This window comes from Rutilus rutilus (assembly GCF_951802725.1).
Source record: "Rutilus rutilus genome assembly, chromosome: 2".
In the NCBI taxonomy this organism is placed as follows: Eukaryota; Metazoa; Chordata; class Actinopteri; order Cypriniformes; family Leuciscidae; genus Rutilus; species Rutilus rutilus.
The window spans coordinates 2,938,716-2,960,164 of NC_140210.1; the positions used below are offsets into that span (position 1 = coordinate 2,938,716).

The 21,449-nt window shown below is 39.2% G+C and overlaps 1 protein-coding gene across 1 annotated transcript; it reads left to right on the forward strand.

Moving 5' to 3' along the window:
- The first annotated feature begins 18,234 nt into the window (after positions 1–18,234).
- On the forward strand, positions 18,235–21,147 carry LOC311285404 (uncharacterized protein). Its single transcript, XM_084401040.1, has 4 exons — positions 18,235–18,453; positions 19,184–19,378; positions 19,460–19,539; positions 19,774–21,147. The coding sequence occupies exons 1-4, from the start codon at positions 18,448–18,450 to the stop codon at positions 20,741–20,743; spliced, it is 1,251 nt and encodes a 416-aa protein (XP_084257166.1). The 5' UTR covers positions 18,235–18,447; the 3' UTR covers positions 20,744–21,147.
- Positions 21,148–21,449: the final 302 nt, after the last annotated feature.

Below are 21,449 nucleotides of genomic sequence, written 5' to 3' on the forward strand. Positions count from 1 at the left end.
CGGATCCAGGCCGTATCCAGATCTGACGAAGGACCTTCGCCTGGACCCGATGACAACGCAGTGCTGAAGTGCCAAGTAGTCTCTCCCTATGGAGGATCCTTTTACCACTCTACAGATAAAGCGTTTTTGGGAAATTCGTTTCGCGTACCTACCCCGAAGTGATAAAACAGAGATTGTTTTGGCTTTATAGCGGTTCTTTAATAAAGTTATTTTCCAGCTAAAGTTATTTTTGATTGATTCGCTTCCATCGCAACGATCATTTGTTAATAAATTAGGGGCCGCTAAGACGACACCATTCTCTCTACACAGACTTTAAACGCGAACCTGTGAGAAACGCTGATGGCGTTCACATGCGCATTAAAGGGATAGTTCGCCCAAAAATGATATTTACCCCATGATTTACTCACCCTCAAGCCGTTCGAGATGCATATGTCAATCTTTTTTCAGACGAACACATTTTCAGTTATTTTAGAAAATGTCTTAGATGTTTCAGTGGTTATAGTGTGAGGCTATGGGGTCCAGCTCGTTGAAGTCCGCAAATGTGCACGCATCCTTCACAAAAGTAATCCATCCGGCTCCAGGGAGATAAACTAAGGCCTTCTGAGGGTAATCCGTGCGGTTTTGTCGTAAAAATATACATATTTAAAACTTTATAAACGAAAATAACTGGCTTCCGGTGGCGGTCGGCGCGCGTTCATGGAGATGGAAGCGTCGTGACGTAGAACGAACGTGACAGCGCAGCCAGAGAGCAGAGCAAAACAAAACTCTACGTTCGTTCTACGTCACGACGCTTCCTACGCTACGCCCTACGTCATATGCCAGCATCCATCTCCATGAACGCGCGTCGACCGCGACCGGAAGCCAGTTATTTTCGTTTATAAAGTTTTAAATATGTATATTTTTACGACAAAACCGCACGGATTACCCTCAGAAGGCCTTAGTTTATCCCCCTGGAGCCGGATGGATTACTTTTGTGGAGGATGCATGCTCATTTGCGGACTTCAACGAGCTGGACCCCATTGCTTCACATTATAACCACTGAAACATCTAAGACATTTTCTAAAATAACTGAAAATGTGTTCGTCTGAAAAAAGATTGACATATACATCTCGAACGGCTTGAGGGTGAGTAAATTATGGGCTAAATATCATTTTTGGGCGAACTATCCCTTTAAGAATTGGTTCTATAGTTAAGTGCGTTTGAATATATGTACGCAGGTTTGTAATTCCCTACAAACCAAGCCTAAACAAAGTACTGGTCTTTCCTTTTAAGTTTTGATACAGAATTTTATTTTATTTTATTTTAGGTACGCGAAACGAATTTCCTGAAAACGCTTTATCTGTAGAGTGGTAAAGGGATCCTCCATAGGGAGAGACTAGTTGGCACTTCAGCACTGCATTGTCATCGGGTCCAGGCGAAGGTCCTTCGTCAGATCTGGATACGGCCTGGATCCGGCAGGCTGCGGGAAAACCTCGGGATAAACAAAGACACTAAAATTAGCGTAGATGCCATTCTTCTTATGATGTAACGAGTACATCAGGATTTATGGGAAGTGTTCTCGGTTCCGGCTGATCTAATCTATGCAGCCTAACATTGAATTATAGAAGTCTATAATGTATTATGTGAATGCTAGGTCAAAGAGATGTGTCTTTAATCTGGCTTTGAACTGACAGAGTGTGTCTGCTTCCCGGACAATGGTAGGAAGACTGTTCCAAAGTTTTGGCGCTAAATAGGAGAAGGATCTACCACCAGCGGTCGATTTTGATATTCTAGGTATTATTAACTGGCCGGAATTTTGAGATTGCAAAAGAAGTGAACGACTATAATGCGTTAAGAGCTCGCTTAAGTACTGCGGAGCTAAACCATTTAGTGCTTTGTAAGTAATCAGCAATATTTTAAAATGTATGCGATGTTTAATAGGCAGCCAATGCAGTGTTGACAGAACCGGGCTAATATGGTCATACTTCCTGGTTCTGGTAAGAACTCGAGCTGCTGGGTTTTGAACTAGCTGTAGTTTGTTTATTAAGCGTGCAGGGCAACCACCCAGTAGAGCATTACAATAATCTAGCCTTGAGGTCATGAACGCATTAACTAATTGTTCCGCATTTGTCAATGAGAGCATATGGCATAATTTAGACATATTTTTAAGATGGAAAAATGCGGTTTTACAGATACTAGACACGTGACTTTCAAATGAAAGATTGGTATCAAAGAGCACACCCAGGTCCCTAGCCGACGACGAAGACTTGACAGAGCAGCCATCAAGTGTTAGACAGTATTCTAGGTTAACACGTGAGGAAGTTTTTTGTCCAATAATTAGAATTTCTGTTTTTTCAGAGTTAAGTAGTAGGAAATTACTAGTCATCCAATTTTTTATATCAGCTTTGCATTCCGTTAAACTTGTGAATTGGTAAGTTTCGTCTGGGCGTGAAGAAATATAGAGCTGAGTATCATCGGCATAACAGTGAAAACTAATGCCATGCTTCCTAATGATATCTCCTAAGGATAGCATGTACAGAGTGAACAGCAACGGTCCTAGTACTGAGCCTTGTGGTACTCCATACTGAACTTGTGATCGATAAGACATCTCTTCATTTACTGCTACAAACTGATAACGGTCAGATAAGTATGATTTAAGCCATGCTAATGCAATTCCACTAATGCCAACATAATTTTCGAGTCTATTTAAAATAATGTTGTGGTCGATAGTGTCAAATGCAGCACTAAGATCGAGTATCTGTAAAACCGCATTTTTCCATCTTAAAAATATATCTAAATTATGCCATATACTCTCATGGACAAATGCGGAACAATTAGTTCATGCATTCATGACCTCAAGGCTAGATTATTGTAATGCTCTACTGGGTGGTTGCCCTGCACGCTTAATAAACAAACTACAGCTAGTTCAAAACCCAGCAGCTCGAGTTCTTACCAGAACCAGGAAGTATGACCATATTAGCCCGGTTCTGTCAACACTGCATTGGCTGCCTATTAAACATCGCATACATTTTTAAATATTGCTGATTACTTACAAAGCACTAAATGGTTTAGCTCCGCAGCACTTGAGCGAGCTCTTAACGCATTATAGTCCTTCATGTCTATTGCGATCTCAAAATTCCGGCCAGTTAATAATACCTAGAATATCAAAATCGACCGCTGGCGGTAGATCCTTCTCCTATTTAGCGCCAAAACTTTGGAACAGTCTTCCTACCATTGTCCGGGAAGCAGACACACTCTGTCAGTTCAAAGCCAGATTAAAGACACATCTCTTTGACCTAGCATTCACATAATACATTATAGACTTCTATAATTCAATGTTAGGCTGCATAGATTAGATCAGCCGGAATCGGGAACACTTCCCATAAATCCTGATGTACTCGTTACATCATAAGAAGAATGGCATCTTCGCTAATTTTAGTGTCTTTGTTTATCCCGAGGTTTTCCCGCAGCCTGCCGGATCCAGGCCGTATCCAGATCTGATGAAGGACCTTCGCCTGGTCCCGATGACAACGCAGTGCTGAAGTGCCAAGTAGTCTCTCCCTATGGAGGATCCTTTTACCACTCTACAGAAAAAGCATTTTTGGGAAATTCGTTTCGCGTACCTACCCCGAAGTGATAAAACAGAGATTGTTTTGGCTTTATAGCGGTTCTTTAATAAAGTTATTTTCCAGCTAAAGTTATTTTTGATTGATTCGCTTCCATCGCAACGATCATTTGTTATTAAATTAGGGGCCGCTAAGACGACACCATTCTCTCTACACAGACTTTAAACGCGAACCTGTGAGAAACGCTGATGGCGTTCACATGCGCATTAAGAATTGGTTCTATAGTTAAGTGCGTTTGAATATATGTGCGCAGGTTTGTAATTCCCTACAAACCAAGCCTAAACAAAGTACTGGTCTTTCCTTTTAAGTTTTGATACAGAATTTTATTTTATTTTATTTTAGGTACGCGAAACGAATTTCCTGAAAACGCTTTATCTGTAGAGTGGTAAAGGGATCCTCCATAGGGAGAGACTAGTTGGCACTTCAGCACTGCATTGTCATCGGGTCCAGGCGAAGGTCCTTCGTCAGATCTGGATACGGCCTGGATCCGGCAGGCTGCGGGAAAACCTCGGGATAAACAAAGACACTAAAATTAGCGTAGATGCCATTCTTCTTATGATGTAACGAGTACATCAGGATTTATGGGAAGTGTTCTCGGTTCCGGCTGATCTAATCTATGCAGCCTAACATTGAATTATAGAAGTCTATAATGTATTATGTGAATGCTAGGTCAAAGAGATGTGTCTTTAATCTGGCTTTGAACTGACAGAGTGTGTCTGCTTCCCGGACAATGGTAGGAAGACTGTTCCAAAGTTTTGGCGCTAAATAGGAGAAGGATCAACCACCAGCGGTCGATTTTGACATTCTAGGTATTATTAACTGGCCGGAATTTTGAGATTGCAAAAGAAGTGAACGACTATAATGCGTTAAGAGCTCGCTCAAGTACTGCGGAGCTAAACCATTTAGTGCTTTGTAAGTAATCAGCAATATTTTAAAATGTATGCGATGTTAAATAGGCAGCCAATGCAGTGTTGACAGAACCGGGCTAATATGGTCATACTTCCTGGTTCTGGTAAGAACTCGAGCTGCTGGGTTTTGAACTAGCTGTAGTTTGTTTATTAAGCGTGCAGGGCAACCACCCAGTAGAGCATTACAATAATCTAGCCTTGAGGTCATGAACGCATTAACTAATTGTTCCGCATTTGTCAATGAGAGCATATGGCATAATTTAGATATATTTTTAAGATGGAAAAATGCGGTTTTACAGATACTAGACACGTGACTTTCAAATGAAAGATTGGTATCAAAGAGCACACCCAGGTCCCTAACCGACGACGAAGACTTGACAGAGCAGCCATCAAGTGTTAGACAATATTCTAGGTTAACACGTGAGGAAGTTTTTTGTCCAATAATTAGAATTTCTGTTTTTTCAGAGTTAAGTAGTAGGAAATTACTAGTCATCCAATTTTTTATATATCAGCTTTGCATTCCGTTAAACTTGTGAATTGGTAAGTTTCGTCTGGGCGTGAAGAAATATAGAGCTGAGTATCATCGGCATAACAGTGAAAACTAATGCCATGCTTCCTAATGATATCTCCTAAGGGTAGCATGTACAGAGTGAACAGCAGCGGTCCTAGTACTGAGCCTTGTGGTACTCCATACTGAACTTGAGATCGATAAGACATCTCTTCATTTACTGCTACAAACTGATAACGGTCAGATAAGTATGATTTAAGCCATGCTAATGCAATTCCACTAATGTCAACATAATTTTCGAGTCTATTTAAAATAATGTTGTGGTCGATAGTGTCAAATGCAGCACTAAGATCGAGTATCTGTAAAACCGCATTTTTCCATCTTAAAAATATATCTAAATTATGCCATATACTCTCATGGACAAATGCGGAACACTTAGTTCATGCATTCATGACCTCAAGGCTAGATTATTGTAATGCACTACTGGGTGGTTGCCCTGCACGCTTAATAAACAAACTACAGCTAGTTCAAAACCCAGCAGCTCGAGTTCTTACCAGAACCAGGAAGTATGACCATATTAGCCCGGTTCTGTCAACACTGCATTGGCTGCCTATTAAACATCGCATACATTTTAAAATATTGCTGATTACTTACAAAGCACTAAATGGTTTAGCTCCGCAGCACTTGAGCGAGCTCTTAACGCATTATAGTCCTTCACGTCTATTGCGATCTCAAAATTCCGGCCAGTTAATAATACCTAGAATATCAAAATCGACCGCTGGCGGTAGATCCTTCTCCTATTTAGCGCCAAAACTTTGAAACAGTCTTCCTACCATTGTCCGGGAAGCAGACACACTCTGTCAGTTCAAAGCCAGATTAAAGACACATCTCTTTGACCTAGCATTCACATAATACATTATAGACTTCTATAATTCAATGTTAGGCTGCATAGATTAGATCAGCCGGAACCGGGAACACTTCCCATAAATCCTGATGTACTCGTTACATCATAAGAAGAATGGCATCTACGCTAATTTTAGTGTCTTTGTTTATCCCGAGGTTTTCCCGCAGCCTGCCGGATCCAGGCCGTATCCAGATCTGATGAAGGACCTTCGCCTGGACCCGATGACAACGCAGTGCTGAAGTGCCAACTAGTCTCTCCCTATGGAGGATCCCTTTACCACTCTACAGATAAAGCGTTTTCGGGAAATTCGTTTCGCGTACCTACCCCGAAGTGATAAAATAAAATAAAATTCTGTATCAAAACTTAAAAGGAAAGACCAGTACTTTGTTTAGGCTTGGTTTGTAGGGAATTACAAATCTGCGCACATATATTCAAACGCACTTAACTATAGAACCAATTCTTAATGCGCATGTGAACGCCATCAGCGTTTCTCACAGGTTCGCGTTTAAAGTCTGTGTAGAGAGAATGGTGTCGTCTTAGCGGCCCCTAATTTAATAACAAATGATCGTTGCGATGGAAGCGAATCAATCAAAAATAACTTTAGCTGGAAAATAACTTTATTAAAGAACCGCTATAAAGCCAAAACAATCTCTGTTACCATAAATTATACGTTTATCTCTGTAAAGCTGCTTTGAAAGCTGCATTGTTAAAAGCGCTATATAAATGAAGATGACTTGACTTATCATTGCAAAGTGGTCAGGCTAATGTCTTGTGTTTATTCCACAAGACTTATGGATAAGCTGTTTGATTTATATACATACATACAGTAATAGACGCGAAAGCTTGTCAGGCGTAGCAACAGTGACTAAGGGGGGCGGGGCTTAGCGAAGGGTCATTTGGGTGGGGAGAAAGCTATGCCATAATCAGAAATATTATATATATATATATATATATATATATATATATATATATATATATATATATATACACACACACACACATCTTAAGCAAAGTAGGCCCAAGTAACAAATCTGTACAAAGTTGCACAAGTTAGGCTACAAAGATACAAAATGCAATACGTCACGTCATGCACAGCGTCTCCTCCAGTCCTCCTCGTCCTTGTTGCATTATTCATTAACATTTTCAGATTGTTAAGCAGTTCCTTAAAGCGATGTCAAATCATATTTATAACCGAAAGTAAGGCCTGAATTGATTAAACAAACAAAAAACATCTATTTTTCTTACTTTTTTGGCTTCTTCCTTCTTCCGAAACAGGTCTGGCAGGTTCTCTGAAGTCAAGTAGCCTTCTTCATCCAGCAAATTTACTGTTAAATTGCAGTTGCAGTTTCTGTTAATATGTTGCTGTTACTATGACATGAACATTTAATCACTGCTAACATTCATTATCAGTCCCCCATGTTTTACACTTTGCTCATTCGTCATCAAGGTTTGACACTTATCATTTTACTGTCATTTTATGTGTCAGAGCTTTATACTGTCCAAGCAATGTTATTTCCACTTCATTCTTGTTATCGATCTTACTGTGTCCATAACCTTCCAGTACTACTATAGCTGTGTAGCTCAAAGGCACCGGTTGATCCTTTTCAATTCCTGCAAGCAATACATTTGTGTTTAGTAATACATCAATACAGTGTTTAGTAATACATCACCAGTCATCACCACTCATCAGTGATCTGTGTTCAAAAAGCCAACTCACCTCTTTTGATGTATTTTTCGGCAATGTGTGGATATGTTATATGCAGGTGTTCTGCGTTGATCAGTACTTCTAGCATGGGTGTTGGGTATTTAAGACCCTTATACCTGCAGCGACGCCCTGCATCCATGATTTGGTTCATGATGCGGTTCGATGTGCTTAGATCCAGGCACCCTCCGATTCTTTCGACGAACTCACTCGTGGTCTCATAGTCAGAAAGATGTTCCATTATCAGGATAATTTGGTCTTCCAAGATGAAACGCTCATATAGCCATATGAAATGGTCGCAGGTTGGAATGCTTTTGCATTTCCAGCAACGTAGCCCTCTTCGACAAACTCAGGCTGAAGAAAAGAGATTGACAAAACATTCGCTAATTTCAAATCTCTTAATTAAATAGTGAGGGAAATGAAAGATGAAAGCATTAGCTATGTTTCCATCAGCCTGTTTTTTATGCACATTTTGAAGTCTGATGAAGGCATCAGAAACGGCAAATGAGAACAAAATCCCTTAAGTCGCAAAAAAGTTCACACACTCGCTTGAGGTGGTTTTTGACTTGTGCGAAAAAGGATTAATGTGAATATTGGGAGATGGAAACGCATTTGCCAAATTAATTTGATTTATATTGAACTATTCAAAATAAAACCCTTGTAAGCACATCACACTTAAAACAGACCACATTTATAAGGTAGTTAAAGGTCGTCCCTGCTCGATATGACAGTTTCACCTGACAAATTATACGTTCTGTCTTTAAGTTGTCTGTTATTGAAATGCATTCAAATGCTACTTTGTTTGCTTGTGTTACTGCTCTTGTTTTCTGACCTGATATTAAGGATGAAAACACATCAAAATAACATTAAGCGAGTGACTACCTGTCGTGTGGCAGAGCAGTGTAGCGAAAGGATAATCATATTATCCTTACTTGTAGTAACATACAAAAATACAAAAAGGGAAAACAGCTCTCAGACGGGAACCGGCTCTCACCGTTCTCTTAAAGCAGTCACTCATCGAGTCGAACGACGCGCATCACTACTGTTTCGCTGACGGTGTTTAATTTACTGTTGGCTACTAGGTTACCCAATACCACGTCGTCCGCTCAAACAACCTGATGGAAACGCACCTAATTCACATTTTTTATTTGAAAAAGATTTGCTTCACGTTTGGATGGAAACCCAGCTACTGGAGAAAAATAAAAACTTCACATGAAGTCTATAACCGATGCTTCTAGGCTTTGGCTGTGTAATTCAGTTATATCTCATACTATCTACATACTGAATTTAACAAACCAATTCTTACTAGAGAATTTCATGAAGAATACAGTCTTGTCAACTTACCGATCTTTCCCAAAGTCTGCACCTCTCAACAAATTTGATGTCAACCTAAAAAATAAAGACAATTTTTTGCACATGTTCATCTAGTCTTTACATTTTTTTGATCAAAACTGTCAACACTGATGTTTATGGCAAGACTCAAAGTTCACAGAAGGAAACAAGAGACGAAACGTTTGGTTATGGAGAAAGAGCAGCATACTTTCTGGCCGTCCGATCTTCTAATTCCTTCATAGACACGATCATCATATCCCTGTTTCATTCCCACTTTCTAAAAGAGACCGGAAGTATGTATGCTGCAGTATCGGTTCATCAGGAAATATTAAGGTCACTGAAAAACACACAGCAACAACGTGTTAACATACAGCATGAGACTGAACGGGCCAGTGCAGATCAGGTGAGGAGCCAGTATGAGTGGAGATTACAAACAAAACCAGAACAACAGATTAAAATGGACATGAATCCAGTGGTACGTGATACCTCTACTGTAAGTAAAAGAAGCATATATGTGTTCTCATTAACGTAACCGGAGCAGCAGGGGGCTGTTGCTATATTGAATTGTCTCTAGAACTAAGGGTGTAGAAATCTCTGTTTACTCGCTACAAAAAAACTAGACTACAGCACTGCATGATAACTGGACACTCACGGTCTGTCAGCTCCTGTCCGAGTGTTTGTGGACGCTCCTGTGGATGTTCCTGCAAAGGCTCGAGGTCAGGCACACAAGGACACACTTTGCTGATAAGTGACTCTGTCTCTAGAGATACCGTCTGCCTGGTGTTTCTTTAAACCAGTCATGATCTAACATGCACAGTAAGACGACCCAATCCTCTCTGTCACGAAGTTTCCAAAGTAGATCCAGGCATTCTGTAAAAGGTTTCAGAAGAGAGATGATTAGTCCTGTTTGATTTTGAGATATGTGGTTAAAGGTAATGTTGCTGTTACTATGCAGGGGTGATAGTAGAAAAAAAATCCTGAGCCTGAACTTTTTTCCCTGGGAGGTAAGCGAAGCTTATATCTAAGCCAAGATATATGCCCTGATCAACATAATTGTCAAGCGGGATCCAGGGGTGTGCTTCCCTGGGAGAACATTTTGATAAATAGTCACTTAAATTATAGATTCTGGTGACTTTTGTGAATATAAATGGACATCATTCAGACATGAGATGAACAAACCCAATACAAGCCTATATTACAGTAGCATCTTTGTGTAGAGCACCAGAACTCCTGGGACCCTGGGCCTGGTAAGCCTGTTCATTAATCCATCACTGCTTTTAACTAGTCACTTACCTGAATACTTATTGTATTATTCATACTTACTACAGATACTACAGCCATACCAAGAAAGGTCAGTGGGTGGCAATTATAATACTCCTAGCCTAACCATTGACTTAAGGGCATGAACAAGGAGATATTCTTTTTTCTGCAAAATACGCACCATTTATTTTAAATATTTTTTTTAAACTAACTGTGCAACAATACGGTGACGCATTGCTGCCACATACTTATTATTTTTCCCCTCAATTATGTCGTAATAACGAGATCTTATGTCGATAAAACTACATCTTTTTCTCATGATAACGAGATGTTATGTCGTTAAAACAAACATATTTTCTTTGCCTTATAAGGACATGCGTAGTCATGTACAAAATATGCCTTTATCCACATAAAACTGATAGCCTATCACGCCTTTATCACACTTCTACGTTCAAAAAGCTTAAGCATATAGTAGCAGCCCCAATCAGGCAAAATTAATCAATGAGGCCCTTTTTCTAAATATATTTTATATAGGCCTATACGTTTTTTTTATATAATATATTATATAAGATTTATTTTTGTTAATAGGCTATATCTTCATTATCTAGAGATATAATTAAAAAGTAGTAATAAAAAAGTAATAAAAAGTATAATTAAAAACACATCTAACAGAATATAGCCTAAGTTATTTTTTACAACATTGTATTCTTATTTTGTTTAATTAACGAAATGTCAATCTTTGTCTTCAAAACAGAAGATACAATACAATACAAAAATCTTCAAGATACAGCCTACAATCTTCACAAGTATAACGGATTGTCACCTTATAAACAGTCCTTTGTGTGGTGGAATAAGCAATGCTATATAGAAATATGGTTAGTATCTTAATTTAAACTTTATTTTATTATTTTATTAGTTCATTAACCAATTATGCTAACTCAACTAATTTAATGTAAAGAGCTGGATACAAATTACTAATTAAATAATGTCAAATATTAAATGTAGGCTATTGATTAGAGTAGCCATATGATTTTTCTAGACTAGTAGTCATTCATTTAAGCAATTAGGACTAATCGCACGTTTATATTCAATCCTGGGTGCATATACGCTATAGCCTATATTCCGCGCTCAAGCGCATATAAAACTTGCCGCAAAGCACCGGCAAAAGTAGGCTAATGATAATAAATGTGTCTGAAAAAAAAATAACGAAGCATTTTAATTGTTTATTAATGAACTAGTCTTTTCTAAATCAGTGTAGGCCGCCTGCAAACATATCTCCATACATCTCCGCTGTAAAGTAGATGCGCCTTTCTTACGGACAGGATTACATAATCAGATGGTACCGTACGTATTTGCTTGCGATTGGATTTTTTTCGTTGGTGGACATTTTTTTATAAGCTTTATATAGATAGCTATATTTCTCATGCCTGTGAGGCTTGTCTATATGCTGTTTTTCAGTTCATTTTTGAGACGCGCTCCAATTCACAGAGATCATGAAAGCGCGCCCTGTTCATTTTCTTTTGGTTTACGAAAGCACAACGTTTTCTTGTTGTTGTGAGTTCACACAAATAAATGTAGTTTCGACTGATGTATTATTCTTTTCTGTATGACCAGAAATGATGGAGTATTTTAAGTTGTTTCCAATGTTGATAGGAAAATGCGAGTGATGGCACCGGCGCCTCCATGTCATGCAGTGTGTGCTCCACACTCTGCACAAACACTTGGATATGCGCTTAATAATAGCGAACATTTATCTAGGTTAAAGAGGCTACATGCGATTTTCTGAAATTTAAACTCGCGACTGACACCTGTGGCCAAAAAACGGAACTGCTCTTCCTTTCTGCTCGCTCTCGTACGTGCACACTTCACAAGTCATCCGCTGCAAAGAAGTCAACATTATGTTTACAGAGGTAAGAACAGTCAAATACATATATTGTTTGAGAAACTAAGTTTGTTTGCTGACTAGCGGTGGTGGCAGAGTGATCTGAAACGTTTAACATGAACGCGCTTGACGTCACATCCGCAGACAGCGCGCGAAAAATCCGACCCGACAGAAAATAGGAAAAATAGGATACAGGCTTATAGGTGCACCCACTGTGAGCTGACAAGGTGTCAGTATGCTCATCAGGAGATGTTTGAGTCATAAATGGTCAAATAAAAAGGCTATTGTTACGTTTATTTTGGGGAAAAAGTTGCATATAGCCTCTTTAACGTTAGAGCGAGCAGCCATGCCAGACGGATAAGTCCTCTTCATGTTTAACAAATCAAATTCTGTTGCATTTTCTTTCGCCAGTTTGAAAAGGGGAAAGAACGCCCAACGCTGGTGTTTTTCTTTAAATAAATTCGTTTAGGCTTTAAAATAAATATTGTTTGTGGGCTAATTAATGCCACAATAATTTGTTTATTTTATTGGCTACTTATATTTTTCATTTTTGTTTTCATTGAATGCTCATCAATGTTAAGTGAAACCATGTTATTGTTAGGCTTGTCGAACAGATTTCTTTTAAATTTCATAAGATAGCCCACATGCTGCCTCGAGACAGACAGATGCGTAAGGGCGAGTTTATCCTCCGCTAATTTCTGACATAAAGTGACGAGTGGATGAGCGATTGTAAACGACAGATCAAACTCAGCAATGAAGGAGCACAAGCAAATTTTTAAATCAGCCACGCGATCGGTCATTGAGGGTCGGATGTCTGCTGTGGCTGTTGCCCCCCGGCAAACGTGAGGTGTGTTGAATTGCTCGGACAGCTGCTTGATGACTAGGGTCTAACTCGTGCCGTGGCAGCAGTTTTTTCCCGCTAGTTCCATATAATATTTTCCTTGCGCACAAAGTGCAGAAACATGCTCCTGGTTGCCGGAGTTTTTGACACCAGCTTCCAAAGGGCTTTTAGTCTCTACCCGCCTCCTCTATCCAAGACCAGCACCATTTATTCTTCATGCCTTGGCTAAACATTCACTGTCAATCCGCTGTGTTTTACACTTTGCTTATTTGTCATCAAGGTAATTTTACTGTCACTTGTGTAAGAGCTTTACATGTTTTCAAGCAATGCTATTTACATTTCGTTCTTGTTTTTGGTCTCACCTTTGGACAAGTGTGTATTTCTCCAAAGAGGAACTTTTCCTGCGACCATCTTCTTCAGCACTATGTATAAGTCTTCATTCATATCCATCATACGGAAAATTGTCCTCTCTGATTTATATTTGCCTCTTCCTGTAAGCAGTAAGTTTTCAGTTTTCAGTAAAACGCTCTTATTTCCTGTGCATAATAAATCAGTGACTTGTGGTCAAAAAGCAAGCTCACCTAATTCACTGTAGGTCACTGCACTGTAAAAGCCGGTTAACTTGATCTGCCTGGTGTTTGGGTTGATGAGTATTTTACTCAGGCTGATTTGTTTGTAAAAAACACCCTTTTTACTGCAGTGATGTAATGCGGTGATGAGGTTCTGCATGATGTCTTTTGCTTCTTCTTCACCCAGACCACCTTTGAATGATTTGATGTGATCACGCAAGGTTATGCTGGTACCTGGATGTTCCATAATTAAGATGACGTGATCTTCCATGCAAAACCATACATATAAATTTATGACATGGTCGCTATGTTCCACCATACGCATTATAGCTTCCTCTCGACACAAAGGTTTGGAATCCCCAATCTGAAAGAAGAGATTGACATAAATAACTATATGTTATTTATGACAATAAATAATTCTTAATAGTAAATTTCATGAAGAACAAAATCGTGTCAACTTACGTGGAAATCAAACTGGCATTTCTTAACAAATTTGATGATCACCTAAAAAAAAGGAAAATATTTGCAAACGTAAGTGAACTGACTCTTTTTGGTTGTTTACATGATAATCTGCAATCTTTTTTAAAACATGTTTTGATCAAAACTGTAAACATTGATGTTTATGTCAGGACTCGAAAGACAGAAGGAAACAAAAGGGAAAACGTTTGCTGTATCCAGAAAGAGCAACATACTTGTGTGCCATCTGATTTTCGAATTCCTTCATGGACAATGCCATGGGGTTTCGATGCCAGTTTCTTTCCCACTTCATAAAGGGAGTAAAAGATTCCTGGAAAACACACAACAGCATGAGAGACTGAACTGCTTATGACTAAACACACCTGTGTAGATCAGGCGAGGAACCAACCAGTGTGAAGATTACAAATAAAAATCAGGAAACAGGCTGACATTGACACATCTATCTATAAATTACAGAAACGTCTGTCTGTCTGTGTGTCTGTCTGTGTGTGTGTGTGTGTGTGTGTCTGTTATTCGCATCTCTCTCGAACTGTTAGTCCAATGGATTTCAATATAAATTGACAAGTTAAGGCTTGAGATTCTGGGCATGGAGAGGTCCCAGAGGGACCGGACCCTACATTCCCCATAGTCCTGAGCCCCTGGGACCGCCCGGCACTTCTTGTCCAGCTTTGTCCGGGTAAAACTCGGGACCCAAGCCGAGTTGGGGCTCTGGACTCCGGGCATGAAGGAGTTACCCAGTTGACCATCCTTTAAAATAGCTTGTAAATCTCTCGTTATGCTTTACTATCACCAAAAACTGGATTCAATCTTTTTGTCAACTTGTTTTCTTTCATTTAGCAAAGGTCCTAACGTTACATATTTAAGCAGTGACTTCATTATTATCAAAATAATTTTACCCTTAACTAAAATGTTTTGTTGGGAAAGAGACACATTATCTTTCCTCAGTCAGATCTACATTTTATAATCACTATGCAATGAAAATGTATTTATTCTACTATGAATTTGTCCATGACAGGGTGGACATATTTTATGGTTTGCTCGTATATTGTCAGCTTGCAGTTAATTTATAAAAAGTGCTGGAGCTTGACCAATATGCATTTCTAACGGCCTAGTGTCTCCTTAATACAACACATATGAAGTTAAATGGAAAATCTTCAGATTTTTTGGGGGAGGATTTTTGAAGTCTCAAAGGCACTTATGGTGATGTATTATGAAAAGTACAAAATAAAGCAGCTGCAGGACAGAACACATGATTGTCCCACCCACATCTGGCAACCTGGGAGTGTTATTTTCTTTCAGTATGTGAGTTTTGATTTGTATTAATGTTACCTGTCGAGTTCTGCTCATCTGTTGAGCTACAGCTGGCGTTTATCTTAGAAAACATACCGTCGCTCAGTCGTCGAGTGTAATTTAACACGTGTTCCGTGTTTTCTATTGTTTTGTTGTGGCTGTATCGTTGCTTAGCAACTTAGAGCTATTCGGCTAAGTCGTGACGTGACCACTCTCCGAGTGTTTCCGGGTCCAAAGGCCTCGTGGCCTTTCGCGTGGCCTCTCTCTCTCTATATACCGCTTTCGCTAGTGTTTTTAACATAGACAGTATAAGAAGTGGACAGAGCCATCTCATTGGAACTCAATAGGCTATATGCGGAAAGTCCAGAACAAAGTGCAGAAACATGCTCCTGGTTGCCGGAGTTTTTGACACCAGCTTCCAAAGGGCTTTTAGTCTCTACCCACCTCCTCTATCCAAGACCAGCACCATTTATTCTTCATGCCTTGGCTAAACATTCACTGTCAATCCACTGTGTTTTACACTTTGCTTATTTGTCATCAAGGTAATTTTACTGTCACTTGTGTAAGAGCTTTACATGTTTTCAAGCAATGCTATTTACATTTCGTTCTTGGTTTTGATCTCACCGTTGGGCAAGTGTGTATTTCTCCAAAGAGGAACTTTTCCTGCGACCATCTTCTTCAGCACTATGTTTAAGTCTTCATTCATATCCATCATACGGAAAATGTCCCTCTCTGATTTATATTTGCCTCTTCCTGTAAGCAGTAAGTTTACAGTTTTCAGTAAAACGCTCTTATTTCCTGTGCATAATAAATCAGTGACTTGTGGTCAAAAAGCAAGCTCACCTAATTCACTGTAGGTCACTGCACTGTAAAAGCCGGTTAACTTGATCTGCCTGGTGTTTGGGTTGATGAGTATTTTACTCAGGCTGATTTGTTTGTAAAAAACACCCTTTTTACTGCAGTGATGTAATGCGGTGATGAGGTTCTGCATGATGTCTTTTGCTTCTTCTTCACCCAGACCACCTTTGTATGCTTTGATGTGATCACGCAAGGTTATGCTGGTACCTGGATGTTCCATAATTAAGATGACGTGATCTTCCATGCAAAACCATTCATATAAATTTATGACATGGTCGCTATGTTCCACCATACGCATTATAGCTTCCTCTCGACACAAAGGTCTGGAATCCCCAATCTGAAAGAAGAGATTGACATAAATAACTATATGTTATTTATGACAATAAATAATTCTTAATAGTAAATTTCATGAAGAACAAAATCGTGTCAACTTACGTCTAACTCAAACTGGCATTTCTTAACAAATTTGATGATCACCTAAAAAAAAGGAAAATATTTGCAAACGTAAGTGAACTGACTCTTTTTTGTTGTTTACATGATAATCTGCAATCTTTTTTAAAACATGTTTTGATCAAAACTGTAAACACTGATGTTTATGTCAGGACTCGAAAGACAGAAGGAAACAAAAGGGAAAACGTTTGCTGTATCCAGAAAGAGCAACATACTTGTGTGCCATCTGATTTTCGAATTCCTTCATGGACAATGCCATGGGGTTTCGATGCCAGTTTCTTTCCCACTTCATAAAGGGAGTAAAAGATTCCTGGAAAACACACAACAGCATGAGAGACTGAACTGCTTATGACTAAACACACCTGTGTAGATCAGGCGAGGAACCAACCAGTGTGAAGATTACAAATAAAAATCAGGAAACAGGCTGACATTGACACATCTATCTATAAATTACAGAAACGTCTGTCTGTCTGTGTGTCTGTCTGTGTGTGTGTGTGTGTGTGTGTCTGTTATTCGCATCTCTCTCGAACTGTTAGTCCAATGGATTTCAATATAAATTGACAAGTTAAGGCTTGAGATTCTGGGCATGGAGAGGTCCCAGAGGGACCGGACCCTACATTCCCCATAGTCCTGAGCCCCTGGGACCGCCCGGCACTTCTTGTCCAGCTTTGTCCGGGTAAAACTCGGGACCCAAGCCGAGTTGGGGCTCTGGACTCCGGGCATGAAGGAGTTACCCAGTTGACCATCCTTTAAAATAGCTTGTAAATCTCTCGTTATGCTTTACTATCACCAAAAACTGGATTCAATCTTTTTGTCAACTTGTTTTCTTTCATTTAGCAAAGGTCCTAACGTTACATATTTAAGCAGTGACTTCATTATTATCAAAATAATTTTACCCTTAACTAAAATGTTTTGTTGGGAAAGAGACACATTATCTTTCCTCAGTCAGATCTACATTTTATAATCACTATGCAATGAAAATGTATTTATTCTACTATGAATTTGTCCATGACAGGGTGGACATATTTTATGGTTTGCTCGTATATTGTCAGCTTGCAGTTAATTTATAAAAAGTGCTGGAGCTTGACCAATATGCATTTCTAACGGCCTAGTGTCTCCTTAATACAACACATATGAAGTTAAATGGAAAATCTTCAGATTTTTGGGGGGGGGATTTTTGAAGTCTCAAAGGCACTTATTGTGATGTATTATGAAAAGTACAAAATAAAGCAGCTGCAGGACAGAACACATGATTGTCCCACCCACATCTGGCAACCTGGGAGTGTTATTTTCTTTCAGTATGTGAGTTTTGATTTGTATTAATGTTACCTGTCGAGTTCTGCTCATCTGTTGAGCTACAGCTGGCTTTTATCTTAGAAAACATACCGTCGCTCAGTCGTCGAGTGTAATTTAACACGTGTTCCGTGTTTTCTATTGTTTTGTTGTGGCTGTATCGTTGCTTAGCAACTTAGAGCTATTCGGCTAAGTCGTGACGTAACCACTCTCCGAGTGTTTCCGGGTCCAAAGGCCTCGTGGCCTTTCGCGTGGCCTCTCTCTCTCTATATATACCGCTTTCGCTAGTGTTTTTAACATAGACAGTATAAGAAGTGGACAGAGCCATCTCATTGGAACTCAATAGGCTATATGCACACTCTCTTCCGCATTCGAATTCAGCCAGCTAGGCCACTTCCGGTGTGCGTAGCGTCAATAGCAACTATGGCGTTTTTCACTCGGTCGCTTCAAGATGTCCCTCGTGTTACGGTGAACGACGTGAGTCGAATTATTCAAGCACTAACCCATACATCGACAACCAAGAAGGAGAAGGGTTTCAAGCTTTACGTTTCAAGCTACATCCACAATTATGAAGGTAAGATCTGGACGTGTAGTGTTTTACTCTGTTTACACGTCCTTAGTAGCATGCATGCTATCTAACGCTAGCGCAGCAGGTGTAACGTGTGTGTCGGTCTGACTACTATTATGTGTCAATCACATCCAATTTTCCTAACGCCTTTGTCAATGTCAGTTTCAAACAAGGATTCAAGTACAGGAGAGGTAACCATAAGGGCTGAGTGCTACAGATCAATGAGGAAAAGCCAAAAGCCTCACAGCTTGAGCGTAAGGGAAAGTTATCCTGCAGGTTCAGTGCAGGCTGGTTCATGAGACAGGTTCCGTTCGTCAGATCAAGTTTCTGTGAATCATCGCATGTAATCTATTTTAAAGACATATTTCATTTACTACACCATAAATAATACTGGTGTGTTGGAATATTTATCGATATTTAAATATGTATGCTAAGCACTGGGATTCACAGAAACTGAGTTCTGTTTTGTCACTGCATTGACACACGTTCTGTGTCCACTGTTGATGATGAGTAGAGTGAGATAAATAATAATAATATTAATAAGAAATAATAATTTGGCTACAATCTTAGCTCCTACAAATTGTTTAGCAGTTATTTTTTTCCATGTCATCTTTATATGTTGATGGTACATATTTGTTTGTTTTGTCAAACATTCTCACTGTACTCATGCATTCTCCTTTTTAAAAACTGAAAGTACACCTTTGTCTCCTATTGTAACAGATTTGTGTATTTTCAGATTGTGCTTAGGGATGCCCGTCCTGTGCAGCTGCAAAGCTGCCAGTGTACCTGTGTGGCAGGTACAGCTTTGTGTAATCATGTGGCAGCACTGTTGTATCAGACTGCACATTTTTGCCAGCTAAGAATCAACTCTGTTCCCCCAACACACAGCTGCACAGATACTGAACAGAAGTGGCATAAGCCAAGAACCATGGTAACTAATGTTTCTAACAGGGAACTTTGATTCTATTTATGGATATGAGTGTTTATTGATAACCTTTTTGTTTAAATGCAGGGTGTTAAACCTGGTCTGGTTAATGACATGGTGATTCTTTCAGCCAGACCCAAGGAACGAAAACTGATGGAAGGAATCAGGTTAGTGTTGTTGTTATCATTAAATACATTTTCTGTAGTAATCAGTGGGACCTCAGATAAAGTAGTCATCTGATCATATGATACAGTGTATGTTAATATTCATTGTTAATATTTATACTGTCAGTTGTTCAAGCTAGAAAGTCCAAACTTTTTTATTTTATTTTGTTTGTTCAACTTATGTGTAACTTACTTTATGGCTCATTTAAAAATATATATATTTTGTCTTTTACATAGGAGCAACTTGTATAAGGGTGTCAGTTCAGCTCTGCCTGAACTTTCCACACTCAGGGTGGATGAAGTCTACCATGATCTTCCAAGTGATGCGGCTCCAATGATAACAACTATGGCTATGAACATTAATGTTCCTCTGGTTGACTCTGTATTTGGAAAAGTGCAAGAAGGAAGTGTGTTGTCCTATCACATGCCAGCAAAGAGAGTTCCAAACACCTGTCCACACACAGATGCTCCTTCTCCCCCACAACTGCCACTTCAGGGTTACAGGCTGGGACCCTCTACCTGCTCTTTTGTCTGCACTGAACATCAGCAGCACCACATGATGTCCCTGGAAACAACATTAGAGACCGCACACAAAATTGCCAACAGCACAAAAGAACAGAGTTCCTGCATTGAGTGGCACCAACTAAGGCGGCCCCGCATCACCTCCTCCAAATTTAGAGAGGTCTGTCACACCAGGGCACAGAGCTCTGCTGAAAATCTTGCTAAAAGACTTCTGAGACCTAGCCATCAGACTGCAGACATGAGGAGGGGGCTTGACATGGAACCTGCAGCAGTAGAGGAGTACTGCAGAGTAAGGGAGGTTAACCACTATCCCTGTGGCTTCCTTATCCACCCTGACGCACCCTGGATGGGGTCATCACCTGATGGCATCGTGTATGATCCAAAGGGGCAGACAGTGTTTGGCCTTGTTGAAATTAAATGCCCCAATGTAGCAAGCTATGTTGACTGCCCATATATTAAGATCAGTGAGGGCACACACACATTAAGGAAATCTCATCCATACTTTTGGCAGATCCAGGGCCAGATGTTGGTTTCTGGTTTGGACTGGTGTGACTTTGTTGTCTACACACAGGAAGACATGTTTATTCAGAGGATTCCCAGAGACAATGAAGTCACCAAAAGAATGAAAGAAAAAATTGACACTTTCTTTTTTTATTGTTATCTCAATGCTTGCCTAGATAATTAGATGCTGATAGCCTGTCACGCTTCTTTTACAGAATGCTGTTAATTTCTCTTTTCTCTATTTCTCTTACTGGCAGTTCTAATCTAGCAGCTCTTATCAGTTCAGTCCATTGCAAAATATTTGTACATATTTATTACTATGTTTCTTGTTGTATTTGTATACTAATGTGCACATATTTATTACTATGTTTCTTGTTGTATTTGTATACTAATGTGCACATATTTATTACTGTTTCCTGTTGTATTTGTATACTAATGTGCACATATTTATTACTGTTTCCTGTTGTATTTGTATACTAATGTGCACATATTTATTACTATGTTTCCTGTTGTATTTGTATACTAATGTGCACATATTTATTACTATGTTTCCTGTTGTATTTGTATACTAATGTGCACATATTTATTACTATGTTTCCTGTTGTATTTGTATACTAATGTGCACATATTTATTACTATGTTTCTTGTTGTATTTGTATACTAATGTGCACATATTTATTACTATGTTTCTTGTTGTATTTGTATACTAATGTGCACATATTTATTACTATGTTTCCTGTTGTATTTGTATACTAATGTGCACATATTTATTACTATGTTTCCTGTTGTATTTGTATACTAATGTGCACATATTTATTACTATGTTTCCTGTTGTATTTGTATACTAATGTGCACATTTATTACTATGTTTCTTGTTGTATTTGTATACT

Coding starts and splice junctions, on each gene's coding strand:
- LOC311285404 (XM_084401040.1), top strand. Junction 19,379..19,459: donor GGCATAAGCCAAGAACCATG/GTAACTAATGTT, acceptor GTTTAAATGCAG/GGTGTTAAACCTGGTCTGGT. Junction 19,540..19,773: donor AAACTGATGGAAGGAATCAG/GTTAGTGTTGTT, acceptor TCTTTTACATAG/GAGCAACTTGTATAAGGGTG.